The 21,442-nt window shown below is 35.7% G+C and overlaps 1 protein-coding gene across 3 annotated transcripts in view; it reads left to right on the top strand.

The window, feature by feature from the left end:
- Positions 1 to 21,442, top strand: part of GSK3B (glycogen synthase kinase 3 beta) — a gene marked incomplete at both ends in the record, with an annotated part of 212,604 nt that overhangs the window by 171,557 nt on the left and 19,605 nt on the right. For 2 of the 3 annotated variants that reach the window (XM_080696857.1, XM_080696856.1), the window contains one exon: positions 12,599 to 12,785. In XM_080696857.1, the coding sequence (XP_080552983.1) occupies positions 12,599 to 12,785 (187 nt within the window). Of the gene's footprint in view, positions 1 to 9,906; positions 9,946 to 12,598; positions 12,786 to 21,442 lie in introns of all 3 variants that reach the window. The other variant, XM_080696855.1, reaches the window with a different exon arrangement.

Here is a 21,442-nt window from a genome sequence, read left to right as displayed (position 1 = left end):
CTCACATAACAGTTTCATTTGTCTGATACCAAGCTTTTGATGACTTAAAGATAACATTTCAATATTTCTTTTTGCTTTCTTTCTTACCAGAGAATATTTTTTTCTATTTTTTAGGTGAAACTATTCATATATTTATATATTTATTTTTCAGAAAAAAATCTATCCTAATATGGAATATGGATTCTAGATACGCAAAACGATCTTGAAAAAGAACAAAGCTAGAAGATATATATTTTCTGATTTCACACCATATAAAGCTACAATAATTGAAGCAGTGTAGTACTGTTCTAAAGGCAGATATATAAACCATTGGAGTTAAATACAAGCCTAGAGCTAAATTCTTCCCTATATTGTCAAGTTATTTTTGACAAGGTTTCCACGAACATTTGGTGGTGGAAATAATAATCTTTTAACTAAATATTGTTGAAAAATAATAATTACATGGAAAAGAATAAAATTGGACCCTTACCTAATCCCATATACAAATATTAACTCAAAATAGATAAAAGACCTAAATATAAATCTTAAGACTATAAACTTTTAGGAGAAAATCTGGGTCATAAAACCTCACAACATTGAAATTGGCAGTGATTTCTTGGATATGATTTCAATGGCACAGGCAACAGAAGAGTATACAAACTCCCTAAAAAATAAAAAATAAAAAATTGTATATCCAAAGACAATGTAAACAGAGTTAAAAGTTACTAATAGAATTGGATAAAATATTTCCAAATGCTATATCTGAAGGTATATTAATATTCCAACTAGAATTCCTAAAAATTAACAACAATAAAGGCAAACAATACCCTTTAGAGATAGGTAAAAGACTAACATAAATAATGAATCTCCACAGATAACCAATCTTAGTTGTCTGTTGGATGGAAAATCTTGTTTCTCTGGTTCTGGTGTGTGTTACCTATTCTTTGTAGTTAATCTCTTTGAGTATTTTCTCTAGCGCTGGTTTTGAAGACATAAATTCCTTCAGTTTCTGTTTGTCATGGAAGCTTCTTATTTTTCCATCTAATTTGAAGAAAGTTTTGCTGGGTAGGAAATTTTTGGCTGGAAGTTGTTTTCTTTCAGAGTTTGGAATATATTACTCCAGGCCCTTCTGGCTCACATGACTTGGTTTGGGAAGTCTGGAGTGATTCTAATTGGTTTGCTCTGAATGTCACTTGGCCCTTTGTTTTTGTTGCCTTTAAGATTCTCTGCTTGGCTTCCACATTGGTCATTTTGACAATTATGTGGCGTGGGGGTCCTCTTCTCCGATCCTGTCTAAAGGGAGTTCTATAAGTTTCCTGGACCTGTGTATCAACCTCTTGCTCTATGTTTGGAAAATTTTCTGCTATTACTTCTTTGAAGAGATTGTTGATCCCTTTGCTTTCACTTTCTTTTCCCTCCTCTATTCCAATTATTCTTAGGTTAGCTCTCTTAAAATGGGCCCATATTTCTTCAATGTCAGATTCCTGCTGTTGGATATTTTTTTCCTAGATTAGAAACTATGCGTTCATTTTTGGAATGATCATCTTCTAAGAGCGAGATTCTGTTCTCCATGTGGTCTAATCGGTTGTTTGTGCTTTGAATTGAGGCCTTTACTTCATTAATTGCATCCTTTATCTCTTTTTGGCTCTCTCTGAGTTCTTTTCGAAGCACCTCTATTATTTCTACAGTTATTTTCCTGATTTGATCTTCTAGAAATCTCTGACTTTCTGTTTTATCAGGTTCTGATGTTGTGGGGTTGTGGGCATTTATTGCTCCAGTGTTATTCCTCTTTCCCATGATTTCAGAAGTTTGTGCCTTCTCTGGGTTCTTCCCTGGGTCACTGCGACTTCACTTAAGGTGCTCTGGATCTCGAGTCTGTAGTATCTCAGACCCCACTACTCCTTTACTGGGTTGTATCACAGAGTCTCCGACCCAGGGAGTCAATAGAGGCTGCTTTAAACTATGGGGGGTGCCAGGTTGCGCGTTCTCCTATGGTGTGATATCTCTGCCACCGCCACTCCCCCACTGGATCAAGTCCCAGGGAGTACAGTACTGGGATTTCTCCACTGGGGCCCACAATTTGACTCACTGTTCTTGAGTTCGCAGATGTAGCTGTACTGGACTCGGTGAATTCGCTGCTGCTGCCGCTGGTGACAATATGGCGCGGCTGCTACGCCCTTGGCCGTGAGGCTGGCTTATTTCTTCTTGGTTTTGAGTTCCACTCTTAGTCTCTGCAGCGTGTGCTGAGCTCAGCCACTGGGAGCTTTAGATGCTCCCTGCGCTGAAAAATCCCGCCCGGCTGTTCCGCAGCGGCTCACCTCGGCTTGCTGTAGCCGTCCGGTGAACTCACCGCTGCCGACAGCAGTATGGTGCTGCTGCCGCATCCTCGGACGTGAGGCCGGTGTATCTCCTCTGTGGCTCTGAGCTCTGTTCTCAGTCTGCTTTCTCTCTGGAGCCTAGTGATTTTTTTTGTTTCTCTGCTGATGGTGTTTTCTGGCTAAAGGCGCTGATTTTGTGATAATGGAGATTGGTTGTTAGCGGGGCTCTTAAGCCCCGCTTTTCTCGGTCGCCATCTTCCCGGAAGTCTCAGCAAATTATTTTCAACAACACATCAAGAAGATTGTACATCATGCCCAAGTTGGTTTTGTTTCAGGATACGAGAATGGTTCAACATACTTAAATCAATAAATTCATTTACCACATAAATAGAATTAGAGACAACAATCATCTCTAATATATAAAAAGCCTGAGAGAAAATTCAGCACCCATTCATGATTTTTTTAAAAAATTGAAGAAACTAACCTCAATGTCATAAAGGAAATTTATGACAAACCCAAAGCCAGCATCAATCTTAATGGGGGAAACTGAAATCTTGTTCTGGATGGTGAACCACTCCTCTTCAATTAGGCAAGAGAAGGAAATGAAAGGGATACAAATAGGAGGAAGTAAAATTATAACTCTTTGTAGATGATGTGATCCTAATCGTAGATGAAAGATCTCTACAATGAAAATTATATAACACCAGAGAAAGAAATTAAAGACACTAGAAGATGCGAAGGCCTCCCATGTTCATGGATAGGCAAGCAATATTGTTAAAATGGTTAAATTACCAAAAAACAATTTATAGATTTATGTAGTTTCCATCAAAATACCAGGGGCATAGCTGGGTGCTATAGCTAATGCCTACAATCTCAATATTTGGGAGGCTGAGATCAAAAGAATACACTATAATTTAGCAAGACCTTATTTCAAAATAAAAAGGCTTGAGGCTCAGCTCAGAGACAGAATTCCCCTAAGTTCAATCCTCTGTACCAAAAATTTAAAAAGTGGTGACATTATTCACAGAACTGGGGGGAGGGCTTAAAATGTATGTGGAAGAATAAAATATCCACAATAGCCAAAGCAGTTCTACGTGGGGGAAGGGGAGCAATACTCCATTTTAAATTATATTACAGAGCCATAGTTCAAAACAAAACAGGAGGGGCCAGGCGTGGTGGTGCACGTTTGAAATCCCCGCACTTGGGAGGCGGAGACAGGAGGATCGCGCAGGTTCGAACCCAGCTGTGCTGTTTTAAGAGACCCTATTTCCAAATAAAAAAGTATAAAAATAGGTCTGGGAGTGTAACCCGGTGGTAGAAGGCTTTCCAGGAACTCCAGTACCACCAAAAAAAAAACCAACAGGAGGATACAAAAACTAGTGCATACACCAAAAGAATAGAATAGAAAACACAAAGACAGAAAAACCTACACAGAATTATTTGATCTTTGGCAAAGGCACCAAAATCATAAGTTGGAGAAAAGACAGCTTTTTAAACAAATACTGCCCGAGAAACTGGATATCCATATGTAAAGAATGAAACTAGATCCCCATCTCTAATCCTGCACAAAAGTCAACACAAAATGGATCAGAAATGTAAAAATTAAGCCAGAAACTAGGTAGAAGTTCAGTTGGTAGAATAAAATGTAGGGTCAACACTCCCAACACATAGGCACAAGCAATGACTTCTTCAATAAGACTCCTAAAGCTCAAGAAATAATACCAAAAGTTAATCAAATGAAAAAGCTTTTGCACTGCTAAGGAAACAGTGTGAAGAGAGAGCCTATAGAATGGGAAAAAATATTTACCCGTTACTATTCTAACAGAGGATTAATATCCAGAATATATAAAGAATTTTAAAAATCTGAGCAAAAATGCAAATAACCTAATCAATAAATGGGCAAATAAACAGACATTACTCAAAAGAAGAAATACAAATGACCAGCAAATGTGTGAAAAATGTTCAACATCTTTAACCATCGGGGAAATGCAACTCAAAACTACACTGCAATTTTCATCTCACTCCAGTTAGATTGGCATTCTTCAGGAGTACAAGTAATAAATGCTTGTGTGCATGTGGGGGGGTGGGAGAACACTTATACACTGCTGGGACTATAAATTAGTACACCTGTCAGAATCAGTGTGGAAACTCCTCAAGGGATGAGAAATGGACCACCATATGACCCAGTTATACCACTCTTCTATTTATATAAAAGAATTAGCATACTGTATTAGTGATACATGAATACTTTTGTTTGTAGGGTAGCCAAATTATGGAATCAACCTAGGTGTTTGTTAACAAATGAATGGATAAAAAATGTGTTTATACACAATGGAATTCTACTCAGTCATAAAGAACAAAATTATGTTATTTGCAGGAAAATGGATGGAATTGGAGAGCATTATTAACTGAAATAAATCAAACTCGGAAAGTCAAATGCTATGTTTTCTTTCGTGAGCAGAAGCTAGAGAGAAAAAGGGAAAGGTGGGGGGAGGTCTGTCTCATGAAAATAGAAGGGAGAATGGTAGAGTGGAGGAAGTGGGCCGGGAGAATAAATGTGAACACCGGGGTCCAAATATGTGACAGTGAATTATACTATTGTGTATACCCATAATGTACCAAATAAAATGTCTTAAAATTTAAATTATAGTATGTATGAGCCTATTCACCCCCCCCATTATGAATACATGGTTTTGCTACTTTTTTAAATTTCTTAGAAGCAAATATTTTCTCTTCATCCTGGTAGTAAATAATCCTATGATGTCAGTTAAGTAACATTGATAACTGCATGTTCTTTCAGAATAATGGAATTCATAAGTGATACACTGATTTGAATAAGGAAGTAGATTAGAATCCCAAGGGCCCTTATGTTTTATAATTGTATTAGGGCTGCTTAATATGTTTGTTGCATATGGGAATGTTGTTAAACTTACAGTCTACTTTAGAAAGACCATGCAGTAATGATAAATTTTCTGATCAAACCAACTATTATCTGATATTCCTCGGAAAGCTACATTTATTTCTATCTTAATGATGTCTCCTTCTGTCCTCTGCCCTCCTTAGAGTGCTCTTTTCCTTTTTTCTTCTTCCATTATCTGCTTACCAAGTCTTAACCTTTCTTTGAAACATTTTCTCATTGCCCAAATTCTCCATGGTTAGTTATTACTGCCATAGTAAGTACCTACCAAGTCACATTATATATATTACTATATATATCCTAATTTCTGTTTCAGAATGATAATGTGGATATGAATGACCTCAAAATGTTGTTTGCCAAGTTTGGCATATAAAATAATGTAATAATAGTTAAGTGATTATAGGTTATGTGGGCCTATAGGTCATTGAATAAGTATACCAGAAAGCATTATCCACAAAAATTAGCCCTTTCACACTTGATTTCTTTGGACCCCGTTGACATGCTTCAATGTGAATGAATGCTAATGTTTCTAACTGGCTAACAGAGTAAACAGAGAATTGTGTTCTGAAGTCATTTTAGCTATCAAAGAAACCATTTTAGACCACACAGGTTATTTCCTACACTTAAAGCTAAACAAAAACACACTAAGTTTATTTTTACAATGTTCTTCGTGGTGTTTTTTTCCCTGACCCTTTCAATATAAGATTTTTCAGAACTGTTTCAACTGTATTTCAGAAAACATAAAATCATGTTGGGAATTTCTGTTGGCTCTTGCAGTTGCCACCTATCTACTTGTTCTGTTGCTTATGGTTACTCACACTTTATAATATTACTCAATTCCCTCTGCCCTGAACATTCTAATTCATTATCATTTATCTCATGAATACACATAGTATGTTCTCTACTAAAATTTCTATCTCAATTTTTATTAGTTCAAAATCATTACTTCCTCTCCTTTTCTAGTATTAATTTTCCTAGGTGAATAGCCTTCTTCACGTTTCTGTATAGGTCAAGTATATATTCCCATTTCTTAACTGAAAACTATACATATTAAGATCCAGCTCATAGAGTGGCTAGTCTACATGGGAAAGGAATAGTGTAACAAGAGAAGAATAGTAAAGCATATTTTTTTGTGTGTGTGTGTGGTACTGGGTGTGGAACCCAGAGGCTTTCTACCTCCAGGCTATATTCCCAGACTTTTTTTATATTTTATTTGGAAACAGGGTCTCACTAAGTTGCTGAAAGCCTCACTGAGTAGCTGAGGCTGGCTTCGAACCTGTGCAATCCTCCTGTCTCAGCCTCCCAAGCGCGGGGATTACAAGTGTGCACCACCACGCCCGGCTGTAAAGCATAAATTTAAAGATTGCTTGTGAAGGATAGAAGATGGGGCTATAGCCGGATTGAAAAACAAGGCAAATTTCCATTTTTAATTTATTGTTGGTTCTTTAAATCCTGTGTGTTCTCTGAAGCTAGTGCTCTGATGGATAAGAAGTAAAACACGTAATTCTTGTCCTTGAAAAGTCTACAGTTGAGAAGCTTAGTTGAAGCAAATATTAAATAATGTAAAATACAATATAGCCCCATACTTGGATATTCCACATTGGGTCTTAGATGGTGGGCCTTTAGTGAAGAGGGAGGGTAAGGAAGCTTCCTTTAAGATGGTAAGAGGAGGTGAGCTGTAGAAGGAAAATTGGAATTTGCTTAGATATAGAAAAGGTTAGAAATTGGAAATGTAACCTTAGGTGAATATTCCTTAAAATAGGGAAATGTGCATGGAAAGGAAATATTTCTGTATTTTTGGGAAGGCCAGCCTGACTGCAGTAATTATTTTGTGAACAATAAAAGATTACATTATTTAAGTGGACATTTGGTAAATCACACTTATGGGTAAACCTGCAATACTATTTTATCAGTGGATGATGTTAGATGCCAACATCTACATACACGTTTTTATGAGTTGTTGAGTTCAGGAAAAGTTAGCCTATTAATTTCTGCAGCTGAAATGCATTGAATGCTAGCTCTGTCATGACTAAAGAGGGATTCTTTGTGTTTCTTGTGCTCAACCTTCTTTATCTGAATTTAGGAACTGACATCTTCAAAGATTTAAAGAATGTATATGTTCAGTAGGCTGGAGCTATAATTAGTTTGTGTATCTAAACATAGCAGTTATACTTGGCTTGAGGACTCTCTGAAAGTTGGTTGTCCGTAACTGTTGGTAATTATTTCTGATAGTATTAAAGTGAATTGAATTATCTTGTATCTCAAGGTATTAGATCAATGCGTAATAACATGTAAAACACTACAAAAGAATGGTTTTTAAAATAGAGTAGATTAATTAACTCAGGTTTAATGTATAAGCACTTAGGTAGATTTAATTTCTTAGTTAACATAGGTATTCAATAGATCTGTGATATTGTTATGCTTTTAATCTTGTATTTGGGTTTTACAAATTGCAAATAATTTTAGATGATTAATAGAGTACTTAAAAGTCAATATTGGAGTTGCTCTTTAGGAATATTTATGGTTATTAGTTTTAAAAACTGGGGGCTTATATTTTGTGTATGACTAGAAAACAGGGTCAGTGTTGTAAATTTATTATAATAACTAGTGAGAAATATCTGAACAGTCACAGTATTTGTTCTGTGTTCTCTTCAGTTAATTACCACTACCCATAGCCATAAAAAGTAGGCATTTTTATATTGCTGTGGTTGGCTGCAAAATACAGTAGAATTGGTGAGAGCTGATTCTGTGAGAAGCAGCTTAAGTATAGACTCTGTATGTTTTATACGATTGCTTATATAAATGGACATTTTAAAGGGCTTGAGAGTCAGTCATAACAATTATTTCCAAGTTGAACTGTGATAGCTAAAGTCTGTTCTAGGATACATAGAGAAAAAAAATGCCTCTGTCATTTTTGAGTTAACCAAATGCAAATTTATTTTGAATAATTCTTTATTTAAAGATTTGTTTGCATTTGTTCAATACCACAGAGACTCTTTTTGTTTAAAAAAAGATTTTTTTTCTGTTAGTTTCTCCCATGGATTAATATTTATGATGAGAGTTGATATTTGTTTCAATATAAGAAAATATGTTGATGCATAGGTGAGGTAGTATTTGAATCACTTTAAAAGTTCATGTCAGTGTTTTGGTTCTTTTGAATTTTTATTTCAATTTATTTTTATTTTTATTTTGCTTTATTTATTTGCTTTTTTTTTTGCTTTTGCTTTTGCTTTGTTTTGTTTCATTTTATTGATTTTGTTATTAGTTTCTAAAGGGGTGTTTTGGGATCTCCATGGCCTTGCTGCATACTTGGCTGGCCATATTTAGTCTGCACACTAATTGTTAGTTGGCCCAGTTGAATCTTAATTGGTGCTGTCAGTTCCTTTAGTATGGCTTTCTATTTTTGTCCACCTGGTTGTATTTTGAGATTTTTATTCTAATGGGCTGGTTTTCTAAGTTTTAGTTTGCAGACTAAAAATAATCCGCGGATTATTTATTTTTGCAAAATATTTAATTCCCCCACTGGAAACTATCCTAAAAGAATGTTATATTCTCTTAGAATAGCCAAGGGAGTTCACAGCTACTGGTGAGTTCTGCCAATTTTTTTTGTTTTTGTTGTTGTTGTTGTTCTCAATGCCTAGACATAATAGACCCTGCTACCTCCCTCGCATATTTGGCTCCGTTGTGCCTAGGTGTTGGTGTACATTACTATATGTGTCACCTGTAACTGTGACTGTCCCTTAGTTGTATTGTTTATTGTATAAATTTTTGTTTAGCTTTTGGTGGGTGAATTGGGCATATTTGCAGATGGAAATGTTGTTGAATTTGTAGTGCTCAAAGACGTAGGATTTTTTTTTTTCAGTGAGTTTTTTCGAAAAGGAAAGAATGTTCTATATTTACTTTTTCTAAGTAGTGGGTGCAAGGGTATGTGGGGACAAAATTTTGCCCACGATAGAAAAAGTAAGTTTATACCCGCACTCCTGAGGTGATATGTCAATTTCCTAAAGAGTCCTAAGATCATGAGAATGTAAGCAAATAAACATCTTTTTAGCAGGGAAGTCAATCCAAAAATGGAGAATAATCCGCGGTGGCCTGAACCTTCTTAGCTCACACAAATTGAAAATATCTGGATTGAAATCTATAGTAATATAAATTAAATATATGTAATATATTTCTCATCACTAATAATTTAGCAAAAAAGTTATACCATATAACTGGGACACATTAAATGTGAAAAATTAGTATATGGGGAACTTAACATCTTTAAAAGCAGACTAATATGCCCCTTCCCAGCCATGTCTATGGATGATGAATCCAGGTCACAGAAGACCACTTTACTTTGGGAACTTTACTTCTAGATTTCATTTTAATTTTAACTTTTTTTGGTTTTGTATTTTTTTAATAAACACACTGGCATTGGAACATAATAAACTAAAACTAAAATGTTTCTTTACTGTGCCTCACCATTGCACAATCAAAAATTTTTGCATACACTGTGGTGAAATAATTTTTAAAAATTTGGACTTGCTACTGTGGAGACTAATGTTTAAAGTTTATAACTGTATAAACATTTTCTATGTCCCCCCACACCATGGATTTCTCATAACATTGGATATATTTTTCCTTGCTGGACTATTCTCTTTTGGATTGACTTCCCCTGTTTGGATTATTTCACTGCATTATCATCTTTAGGATTCGTCAGGAACAGGACATTTCACCTCAGGAGTACGGGTATGTACTTAATTTTTTTTTCCCAAAATTTCAGGGCAAGTCTAGAAAACTAGGGGGAAAACATTTTTTGAAAGGGTAAAACAATTGTTCATTCTTGAAATGTAGCAATAGAAACAATGTAGGTAGTGGTGGTTTCTGTTTTTATTCATTGTTTGGTATAGGTTTTCTTCTGGTATGAATAGATTGGCAGTTTCCTAGGTGATCCATTGACATCTAGATTAAAGTTTAAGAATTTGGAGGTTTTTAAGTTATTATTCTTACAAGAATAAATACTGGTGAATATCCACGGAACAAATGGTTCTAAGTGTTGAGCAGAGTACTGAACCAAGACTTCCTCATCAAGAAACTCGCAAAGGTTTAAAGGAACAGTGTATACTTATTTTTAAAGGCAGATTACTCTTGGCTTTAATGTAGTTTCTTAAAATGAATTGTTTTCTTTATTTTTTTTAAACTTTGAATCTATGACTTAGGATTTCCCAACAAAATAGGCTAATATATGTCTTAGTACCAAAATGGATGATCACTTGTATTCAATAAAACACCAAAGAGACAGAGATGATGTTTTAAAAAGAATCAGAAATACAGCTTACAATACTGGTTTATTAAACCTTTAAGATGAAATCTTCATTAATATAACACAACTTTTCTTTTTAATTTTAAGTAACTCTGCATCTAGTTACCCTATATTTGAATTTTAGTGGGAGATACTTTTACTTTTGGTGAGGATTTTATTCTTATGTGATACCATTATTCTTCCAAATCATTTTGGATTAAATTCATATACTGACTGCTCTCCAGAATAAAACATGTCAGTAGAGTTTTGTTTTGTTTGTTTTTGCAGTGCTGGGGATTGAACCCAGAGGTGTTCTAACTCTGAGCTACACCCCAACCCTATTTTATTTTTATTTTAGTGAAAAGGCGTCTCACTAAGTTGCTGAGGGCTTTACTAAGTGGTTACGGCTGGCTTCAAACCTGTAATCCTCCTTTCTCAGCCTCTCAAGTACTGGGATTATAGGCATGTGCTGCATTCCCAGCATGTTTAATTTTTTTTTTATGAAAAAGTGTCTTGAGTTTTCCCCCTGACCATTTTCATTTTCCATTCTGTATTTGACTGTGGATATTGGGAGCAAGAGGAAGGAAAATGACCCAAAGCAGTAGAAGATGTAAACATTTTAAATAACACAAACATTCAGGTTTTCTATATTAAGGCAAATCAACATACTTAAAAATAAAGATGAGGCCATTTTTGACCTTACAAAAGGCTTTCTAACATCTCCAGTAAATTGGCTAAGACCTTGAAAGTTCTCAGATGAATTCCTAAGGTCCTACTCAACCCAGTTTCTCAAATTCCATTGGAAATAATCATTTTTTAGTAATAAACTGTGTGTAGAAACAAACTAACCACCAGCTACCAGTTTTCACTGTTTTTGTAGAAAGTGCTCCTAGTGTCCTGAATATCTGATGAACTCTGAAGTAACTAGTTCCCCTCAGCCAAGTGCACAAGGCATGTCACATGAGCTGTCTCATCAGGAAACCTCCCTAAGGTCCTTAGCCTCCCAGAGCCCTTCATGCTCAGTCACAAGCTGCATGTCCTTTCCTCACTTACAGGGCTATTTCCCTCCATTTATGCCTGTGTGCTTCTCTGTGTGTATTATCTTTCTTGGCCACCACACCTTTTATTTTGGCTGTATCTTTCTATCAAGGGTTATATGTTTCATTTTTCTTTAGTTAAAAGGCTTTTTGTCCATCTCTTTATTTCTATTTGTATCCTTTTTGTTTTTTAACTATGAGGTTTATTTTCATAGTTTTATGTATTGATTCCCTTTAAAACACAGGTGAAGCTGAGAATGGTGGTACATACACAGTTCTTGAGAAGCTGAAACAGGAGGGTTGCAGATGGAAGCCAGCCTCAGCAACTTAACAAGACCTTGTTTCAAAATTTTAAAAATAATAATAATAAATAAAAAGAGTTGGGGTGGAGCTCAAAAGTAGAATGCCCCTGGGTTCTCTTCCTTTAATCAAATTAGTTTAATTACATTTTACTTTAGTATAGCCTTCAGTTGACTTTTTTTGTGTGACTTAAGAGACCTTACTATTCTCTCCCTGATAGTCAGATTTCTTCATATGAGACTGAAAAAAACAATTTTAGATATCATCAAAGTCTAGGCACTCAAGTATTGCTTCAAATAATGATAGGTTCTGTTTATAGACAACATAATACCAAATCATTAGCACTAATGAACCTAGAATAGCAGGGTTTTTTTCTATTTTTTTAAATTGATTGCCTAACTTGAACAGTACCATCCATTGTCAACAGTTTTTCTGCTGTAATTATGCCAGAGGCAATTTAAAGTATTTTTCTTGTGCTTGCCTCCAGAACTCAGCCTTTCTCATATGCCTGTCATATTTTATATGCAAGCATGATTTATACTGTTTTATGACTAGCATATGTAGATTTTTTTATGTAGTCTTTAATTAGCAGTTCACCTCAGTGTGATGAATCCTATGCTGTTAACTCTTTTCATTCTAGAAGGCTCCTTTCCCAAATGCAACCATGTTTTTGTACATGGTGGAAATTAACTCAGTACTCAGAGGATTATTTACTTAGACTTTTATATTAAGACATTCTTTCTTTTCCTTTCTTGTACTGCAGGTCTTCAGACCCCGAACTCCGCCAGAGGCAATTGCACTGTGTAGCCGTCTACTGGAGTATACACCAACTGCCCGATTGACACCACTGGAAGCTTGTGCACATTCATTTTTTGATGAATTACGGGACCCAAATGTCAAACTACCCAATGGGCGAGACACACCTGCACTCTTCAACTTCACCACTCAAGGTAATTCCAAACACTTAGCACACAATGGATATGAAAGGACTATATATTAAGTACATTTGGAGGTATACATCACCCTCCCACTTATTAGGCCAATCTTTATATGGTCTTGAACACAATAATGGCAGATAAAAATTATCAGATAGGCATAGTTTCTCTAACGTTTTGCAGATTATAATAAATTTTAGTGTATGAGAAGTTTAGAAATATCAGTAAGTTTATTATTAATAAACCTAATGGACAGTGTAACCTTTAGATTTGAATCTGAAGCTTAGAATATTAGCATTTTTGTTTCACAGGGATTTATATCAAGTTTTTAAGATACAGATAAATAGGGGGTTATATGTATATAAAATCAGTTATAAATGGAAGGAAAACTAGAATCCTACAAACCTCTTCAAAGAATGTAGGCAAAAGATGTAGGTAAAGAAATTACCATCCCCTCTGGGATTTGGCACCGTTGCTGCTACTGAGGAAACATCAAAGGGAAAACTCAATATGTGCATTCAGCAGTGATTTTTGGAAAGAAAAAACCTAGGGATAGTCATTATTTCTTTACCATTCCTGTGTTCACTTTTCCTTTCTTCCTGATTTAATATGCCAAAACATCCATTCATTCACATTGCCTCTAATAATGTGATTTTCTTCTTAAACTGAACATAAAAGGTTTTTAATTCCCAGCAGATAAAAGAAGTAGTAGGGGAAAGAGTAGTAGGTATCTTGATTGACTAAGTAGTAAGTATAGTCAAGCAAGAATATATAGAATGGTGACAGATTTCTTTGTGTGACCAAGGAAGAGAAGTACTTCCTTACCCTAAGCTGAATATAAAAACCCCATATATAAACTTTCCTAAAATTGAATGTGGGAAGTTGCATGATATAAATGGCAGACTTGGGCCGGGCGTGGTGGCGCGCGTTTGGGAGGCTGAGACAGGAGGATCGCACAGGTTCAAAGCCAGCCTCAGCTGCTTAGTGAGGCTCTCAGCAACTTAGTGAGACCCTGTTTCCAAATAAAATATAAAAAAGGTCTGGGAGTATAGCCTGGAGGTAGAAAGCCTCTGGGTTCCACCCCTAGTACCACCAAAAAATAAAAAATAAAATAAATAAATAAATGGCATACTTGTATAGTTTAGTTGACTCTGAACATAAGTTTGTCAGTATTATGTAATGACTAACAATGCTGATGTGATCTTAAACTACATTAATAAGAGAATGTCCTGAAAGCCGGGTGTGGTGATACATTCTTGTAATCCCAGTACTTGGGAGGCTGAGACAGGAGGATTGCAGGTTTGAAGCCAGCCTCAGCAAATTAGTGAGGCCATCTGCAACTTAGACTCTGTTTCCAAATAAAAGAATCAAATAGGTCAAATAGGGGGTATAACTTGGAGGTAGAATGCCCCTGAGTTCCATACCCTGTACCACCTTAGAGAGAGAGAGAGAATATCCTGATATCCTAGGATAATTCACTACACTTAAAGCTGACTGGAAATCATTTGGAATGCTTGGGAGGTAGGTTAGTAGGCCAAAGAAGCAGATTGAATATAGAGACTAGAAAAGGGAAGTTAAGGTGCTCATAGCTGTCTAAAAAACCTCAAGGACAATCTTTTTTTTTTTTTTTTTTTGTAATACTGGGAATGGAACCCAGGGGCATTCTACCTCTGAGCTATGCTCCCAGCCCTATTTTTTATTCTTTTTTTTTTTTAAAACAGAGTCTTGCTGAGTTGCAGAGGGCCTCATTAAGTAGTAGCTGAGGCTGTCCTCAAATTGCTATCCTCCTATCTCTGCCTCTCCCAAATGCTGGGATTACAAGCATGTGCCACCATGCCTGGCTTCAAGGACAGGCTTAAGAAAAGAATGAACATATGTTCTTTCTCCAGATTGTAAAATTGAAAATAGTAGCATAAAATTAGAAAACTATGTATTTTGGACTTACTATAAAGACCTAAGTGTCTGGTACAGAGATTGAATAAAGTTTATGAGGAGTCAGGTAGGTAGGATGAGATTGTGATAGATAGTTACCCCAATATCACAAAGGGAGTACTGAAAGACAGTTGACCGTTTCAGTACAAAGATTCTTTGATCCTATGCCGTGTTAGTTTTAGACCTCTTTAGAAGATAAACTTTATTTTTATACCTTACTGCTTTGTTTTAATACATGTAGAGGGAGGAAAATGTAAACACAAGAGAAATAGAGGAAAATGAAAAATGATAACTCCAAAATAATTACTAATAGCATTCAAACTAATTTGTTTTTAGCATTTCATAGTATAGTTTGTTTTAAATTTTTCTGACATATATATTGATAATTCTTTATTGTTTTCCTTTTTCAGAGACATAGATATTTAGGAAAGCAAGAAATATTCATTCAAGGGAGAATGAGGGCCGTCTCCAGAGTGAGATCTCACAGATAAATTTCAACATAGTAATAAAAGAATCTGTTTAAGTGTAAAGGCTTTTTCATGAAGTAAAATTCATTTTTATGCTTCCTGTTTTGTGCAAGATTAGTAATTTGACAAATTACTGATAATATTGCTGATAACATTTGTTATTTAATCCACACTTTAGGCAGATGAGTTTGGAACTATAGTGATGCAAAATTAGTTATGCCAAATGTAGCCTTAAAACCAGATGCTGTTTGATAATTCTAGAATATAAAATAATCTTCCTACTAAGATCCCAAATGCATTTATTAACTTGAATGTATTTCAAGCTACATATTGCATAGGGCTATGTATTTAGTTTTACTTTTTGACATCTCAAATTTTATTCAATATTTTTATTTGTATATCTGTGTGTTTATAGTCAACGGAACTACCCTAATATTTTAGGTTGTGTCACCTGAAATTATAAGTACCCATTTACAAGTGATCTTCTTTTATACTGTAGTTATATATTTATTATCTATACAATATAACTCTTTTACTGGATTATTTTTAAATTGATCTGTAAAAGGCTGACACAGTAACATCTGCACTTGCAGCTATGGGATCTCACCATTAGGACTACTTAGTGTTAAATTTCTTTGCCTTTTTTTTTTTTTTTTTTTTTTTTCAGTACTGGGGTTGGGACACAGAGGCATTCTACCTCTGTGCTGCATGCCCTGCCCTATTTTTTATTCTTTACTTTGAAACAGGGTCTCACTGAGTTGCAAAGTTACTAAGTAACTGAAGCTGTCCATGAACCACTATCCTTCTGTCTTAGCCTCCCAAATGCTCGGATTAAAAGCGTGCACCACTATGCCTGGATTTCTTTGCCTCGTTTTTTTTTTTACCATTTTCCATGAAGTGATCTTAAAGTACTACAAACCAGCATTGATTAAGGTTTTTTCTTTTCCAAAGAGTTTATTCTGTGCAGAATAAATAAATCAAGAAATCTTATCAGATGCATGGTTTGGTAAAACATCAAGTACTACCTGATACTTATGATTATTAGATTTGGAAAAATAATTCTTTTAATATTCATATAAAACATAAAAACATACTTGGTTTTATGTAGTCTTCATTTTGTGTGTACATGTATTAAAAATGAGAATTTTTTATTTAATTAGATTTTAAAACCCAGAGTTAATATCCCATAGTTTATATGTGCCATTTTTATAAACAATTATGTTTTAAAGTTTTCATTAGTACCTTTTAAAGAAGATTATGTTCAAAAATAACTAATTCAAACTGGGTGTGGTGACGCATGCTTGTAATCCCCACGCTTGGGAGGCTGAGGCAGGAGGATCGCACAGGTTCGAAGCCAGCCTCAGCTACTTAGTGAGACCCTATTTCCAAATAAAGTATAAAATAGGTCTAGGAGTGTAACCCGGAGGTAGAAAGCCACTGGGTTCTACCCCTAGTAACACCAAAAAAAACAAAAAACAAAAAACCTAATTCTATGAATTTCTAAGCGTTTTAAAAACAGAAGTAAAACCTACATAAGATTAAGCATTTTTTAAAACAACTCAAGCCAGGCATGGTAACACAGGCTTTTAATCCCAGTTCTCGAGAGGCATAGTCAGGAGAATCACAGGTTCAAGGCCAGCCTCCACAACTTAGTGAGGCCCTTAATTTACTGAAACTCTGTTTCTAAATATAAAATACAATAGGGCTGAGGATATAGCTCAGAGGTAGAAGGTCACTGGGTTCAATCCCTAGTAACATTAAAAAAAAAAAGGTAAAGTAAACTCAGTGGCATTTAGCACATCCACACTGTTGTTCAACTACCACCTTTATCAAGTTTCAAAACATTTTCATTGCTCTTAAAGGGAACTCTTTTCTAGTAAGTGGTAACTTCCCAGTAATATGTCTTCTATTCCCCAAGGAACAATCAATTTCCTTTCTATCCGTGTAGTTTTTTCTATATTTGCAAATGAAATCACATAACATTTGACCTTTTGTATTTGATTCCTTTCACTTAACATGTTTTAAGGCTTCAGCCACATAGCATATATTAGTACTTCATTCTTTTGTGGCTGAGTAATATTCCACTGTGTGAATATATCACATTTTGGACTTTTGGACTGCTTGTACCTTTTGGCTATTGTGAAAAATGCTGCTATGACCATTCATGTACACATATTTTGATACTTGTTTTTCATTTTTGGAGTACTACTGAGTCAGTAGGTAATTCTGTAACTTTTTGAAGAACCACCAAACTATTTTCCACACAGCTGCACATTTTATACCCATACCAGCAATGTACAGGTTTTTCTAATATTTCTACATCCCTGTCAACACTTGTCATTTTTTCATTTTTTTAGTCATCCTGGTGGATATGGAATAGTATCTCATTGTGTTCATAAGCATATTCCAATATAATCAATGTAATGAATCAGGACTTGATAAGTACTATTTCCCTATTCTGTAATAAATTGCATCCATCAGACAAACTTACACAGAAGTAAGTTTGCTTAGATTTCAGAATATGGTCTTGAAAATATAAAAAGCACTTCTATAAGTTAATAGTTTTCATACCATTTAGCTAGTAGAATCAGTCCTTTGAAAGTATCACCACTTGGGGGGGAAAAAGGAAAAAAAATACCTTTAAAAAAAGGAAAAGAAAAAAAAGCATTAGCACACATTTTAATAAAGGGTCAATTTCAAGATCAAAGAATTTGGTTCAACCTTTATACATATTTAATGTTTATAAGCTTTTTTAAAGGATGAATATTATTATTGTTGTTTGTGTGTGTGTACATTTGTGTGTGTGGTACTGAGGGTGGAACCCAGGGGCTTTTGTACCTCCAGGCTGTACTCCCAGACTTATTTTATACTTTATTTGGAAACAGGGTCTCACTAAGTTGCTGAGAGCCTCACTGAGTAGCTGAGGCTGGCTTCAAACCTGTGGGATCCTCCTGTCTCAGCCTCCCAAGCCGGGGATTACAAGCGTGTGCCACCACACCCGGCTCATAAATGCCACTTTAAATATTAAACACAGTATTTATTCATACAACTAGCATTCTTTGGACATTTGTAATGTTTCCTCTAGTTGTTATTACTGTTGTTTTAAGTCAAGCCTGCCATATGAACCAAACTGGAGATTAACACTTGAGTAAAATACAGTGTTGCATTAAAACAAAGCTTACAACAAAGCTAACTTCAATTTGATGTTTGCCACAGTACCTTGAATAATTAGCCATAGCACTAATTAGCATTACTTCCATATAATCACAGAGGTATTTTCGTGAGACGCTAGAGAAAGAGGAGAGATGAACACATATGGGACAAAAAACATTGAGATTCTTCTGACTGACTCTATACCTCCAGAGGATAACAAGCCTCTCTCGGGTCTTTGTACCACAATGTTATATGCATTCAGACTTTAGAATCCAGGACAAACCTTTGTCACACTCCCTTCTCTCCCTTTTCTCCTGTCATTAGATCTGAAAGGTTGGGCATAGCCAAATGGACCTCAGGAAGCAGGTCCCATTCCCAGGAAGAAAGCCCAACAGGGATCAGCATTTTCTTTTTCTCTATTTTGCTGCCTATTACAAGGCTAGAGCATATTAGGAAATAATTGTTTTATGTTTAAATGAGAGTCTGCCTCTAATTTTACCAAGATACACCCAAATCTCAATTTTTTACCCAATTTATATGAAGTTTTACCATTTGAAATTATTTTTAGTAAGCATTGCCCTCCTGAAGGTTCTGTAGAACAGGATAAGGTTGGATCTAGAGATAGGTAATGATTATCAGGCATTTACTTTAGTATGATTTAATTTGAAGAATCTTATATACAGTTCGAGTATGTGAGAGAATAAGAGGAAGTATTGGCTAGACAGAAAAATCAGTGATTTAGGCCGGGCGTGGTAGCGCACGCTTGTAATCCCTGTGCTTGGGAGGTGGAGACAGGAGGATCGCACTGGCTTAAGAAACCCTGTTTCCAAATAAAAATATAAAAAGTAGGTCTGGGAGTGTAACCCGGAGGTAGAAGGGCTTCCAGGAACCCCAGTACCACCAAAAAAAAAAAGACAGTGATTTAGGAATTCACAAGAGCTCTTAGTGGAGAGTTAAAACAGTGCATGTGGGACAGCCAGAGAGCTTCACGTAGACTCGGGTAGACTGTGTTGTGGGGTAGGGGGTCAGGAATATCTGAAGATGAAGAAAGCAGATGATGAGATAGAAAGGGGTTCTAGCAAGCAAGTGTAAGAAGGACAGAGGAAGAAAAAACAAAAATTAGGAGAATATAAGACTTTTTAAAAGAATGCAGGAATATGTTATTAAATAGGAACTGATGAAAACAGGAATTGAAAATTAGTTGGTGTGATGGGCAACAAAAGCAAGTGTTTTAGAAACTTAGCTCATTTGCAACCAAATAGGCTGCTTTTTTTTTTTTTTTTTTTTTGGTGGTGGTACTGGGGTTCCTGGAAACCCTTCTACCTCTGGGCTATACTCCCAGACCTTTTTATACTTTTTTTATTTGGAAACAGGATCTCGTAAGCCAACACAGCTGGCTTCGGACCTTCATGATCCTCCTGTCTCCGCCTACCAAGCGCAGGGATTACAAGTGTATGCCACCATGCCTGGCTAGGCTGCTTATTTATAACTTACTTAAAGGACTAATTAAAACTTACTATAATTTAATAGAAGTCATTCACTAATCAAACATGAGAAGGAGGAAGGGGGAGGGTATGGTGTAGGAATTGGGGAAGGGCTAATAGGTGGTGTGTGCATGTATGCCTCTACCATCTTGTAGTCCATTAAGATGTACAGCTACATTGCACCAGTATAAAAATAAAAAACAAAAGTAAAATAATGAGATTATATCATTTTTATAGCAGTGGTTTTTAAACCTATTTTTCTGTTATAAAATATCAATAGACATAAATATGGTCAACTCATCTGCCTTCTGTATCCTGAATATTTTCTACTAAAATGTATTATGCTCAGATATACCTGAGTGTGAACACAGTATTTCAACTGCCTGAGGTAATGAAGTATTGTCTAATATTATTCTCAATTATGATGAACCCTGAAATGAAGCTTTTTGGTCTGTAGACTTATAATTTACACTGGCAACAATAAATTTAGATAGGATAAGAGCTGTTTGTTACCAGGCATAGTGGCACATACCTGTAATCCCTGTACTTGGGAGGCTAAGACAAGAGGATTTCAGGTTCAAAACCAGCATCGAAAACTTAGTGAGACTCTTAGCAACCTAGCAAGACCCTGTTTCCAAAATAAATTTAAAAAAATAAAAGAGCTGGGGGTATAGTTCAAAGGTAGAATGCCTCTGGGTTCAGTCCCCAGCATCTCACACACACACACACACACACACACACACACACACACACACACGAGCTCTTTATAGGTAGGATATATCAAAGGAATTGACTTTAGAATGATTAATTTTTATTTTATTTATTTATTTGGTGGTACTGGGGTTCCTAGAAGCCCTTCTACCTCTGGGCTATACTCCCAGACCTATTTTATACTTTTTTTCTTTGGTTGGAAACAGGGTCTCCTAAGCCAGCGCACGCGGCTGGCTTCGAACCTGCATGATCCTCCTGCCTCTGCCTCCCAAGCGTGGGGTTTACAAGCGTGCACCACCACGCCTGGCTAGAATGATTAATTTTTAAATAATCTATAAGAGTAAAATTTCTAGGTAATCAGATGATATTTTTCTACAAATTGAAATGTGAGGCCAGAAGAGACACACTGTCAGAGAATTCAAGAAAATTCATAAATAGGCTAAAAGGGGACAGGTAAGTTTAGTTCAGGCCACTATAGTACTGAGGGCAGTGTTGACTCTATTCAGAACTTTAAGCTCCAGTTTTTCAATTTTATATAAGACTATCCATTTTCTTAAAATTATTTGGTCCACTCTGCTACTCTGAACATAATACTGGGAAGGATGTAAAATGATGTAGGGATAAACAGTCCAAAAATACTAATATCTTAACTAAAAATTTATGTGTAGTTAGGACAGAAACTTCGAGGAAGACCAAAACACTGTGGTACATATTAATGAAATGGTAATGAAATAATAAAGAGTAAATCAGATCTAAAGCCTGGTGCCTTCTAACCAATTGATAGAGAATATTTGTTGATAATTGTAGACCTTGGCAAAGGCACTATCTCTGAGTTTTCCCATTTAAAGAATTATATAATTAAGCTGGGCATGGTGGTGCGTGCTTATAATCCTAGTATATGGGATGGCAGGTTCGAGTGAGACCC

This window comes from Muscardinus avellanarius (assembly GCF_963383645.1).
Source record: "Muscardinus avellanarius genome assembly, chromosome: 5".
NCBI lineage: Eukaryota > Metazoa > Chordata > Mammalia > Rodentia > Gliridae > Muscardinus > Muscardinus avellanarius.
This window is presented reverse-complemented; position numbering and strand designations above follow the sequence as displayed.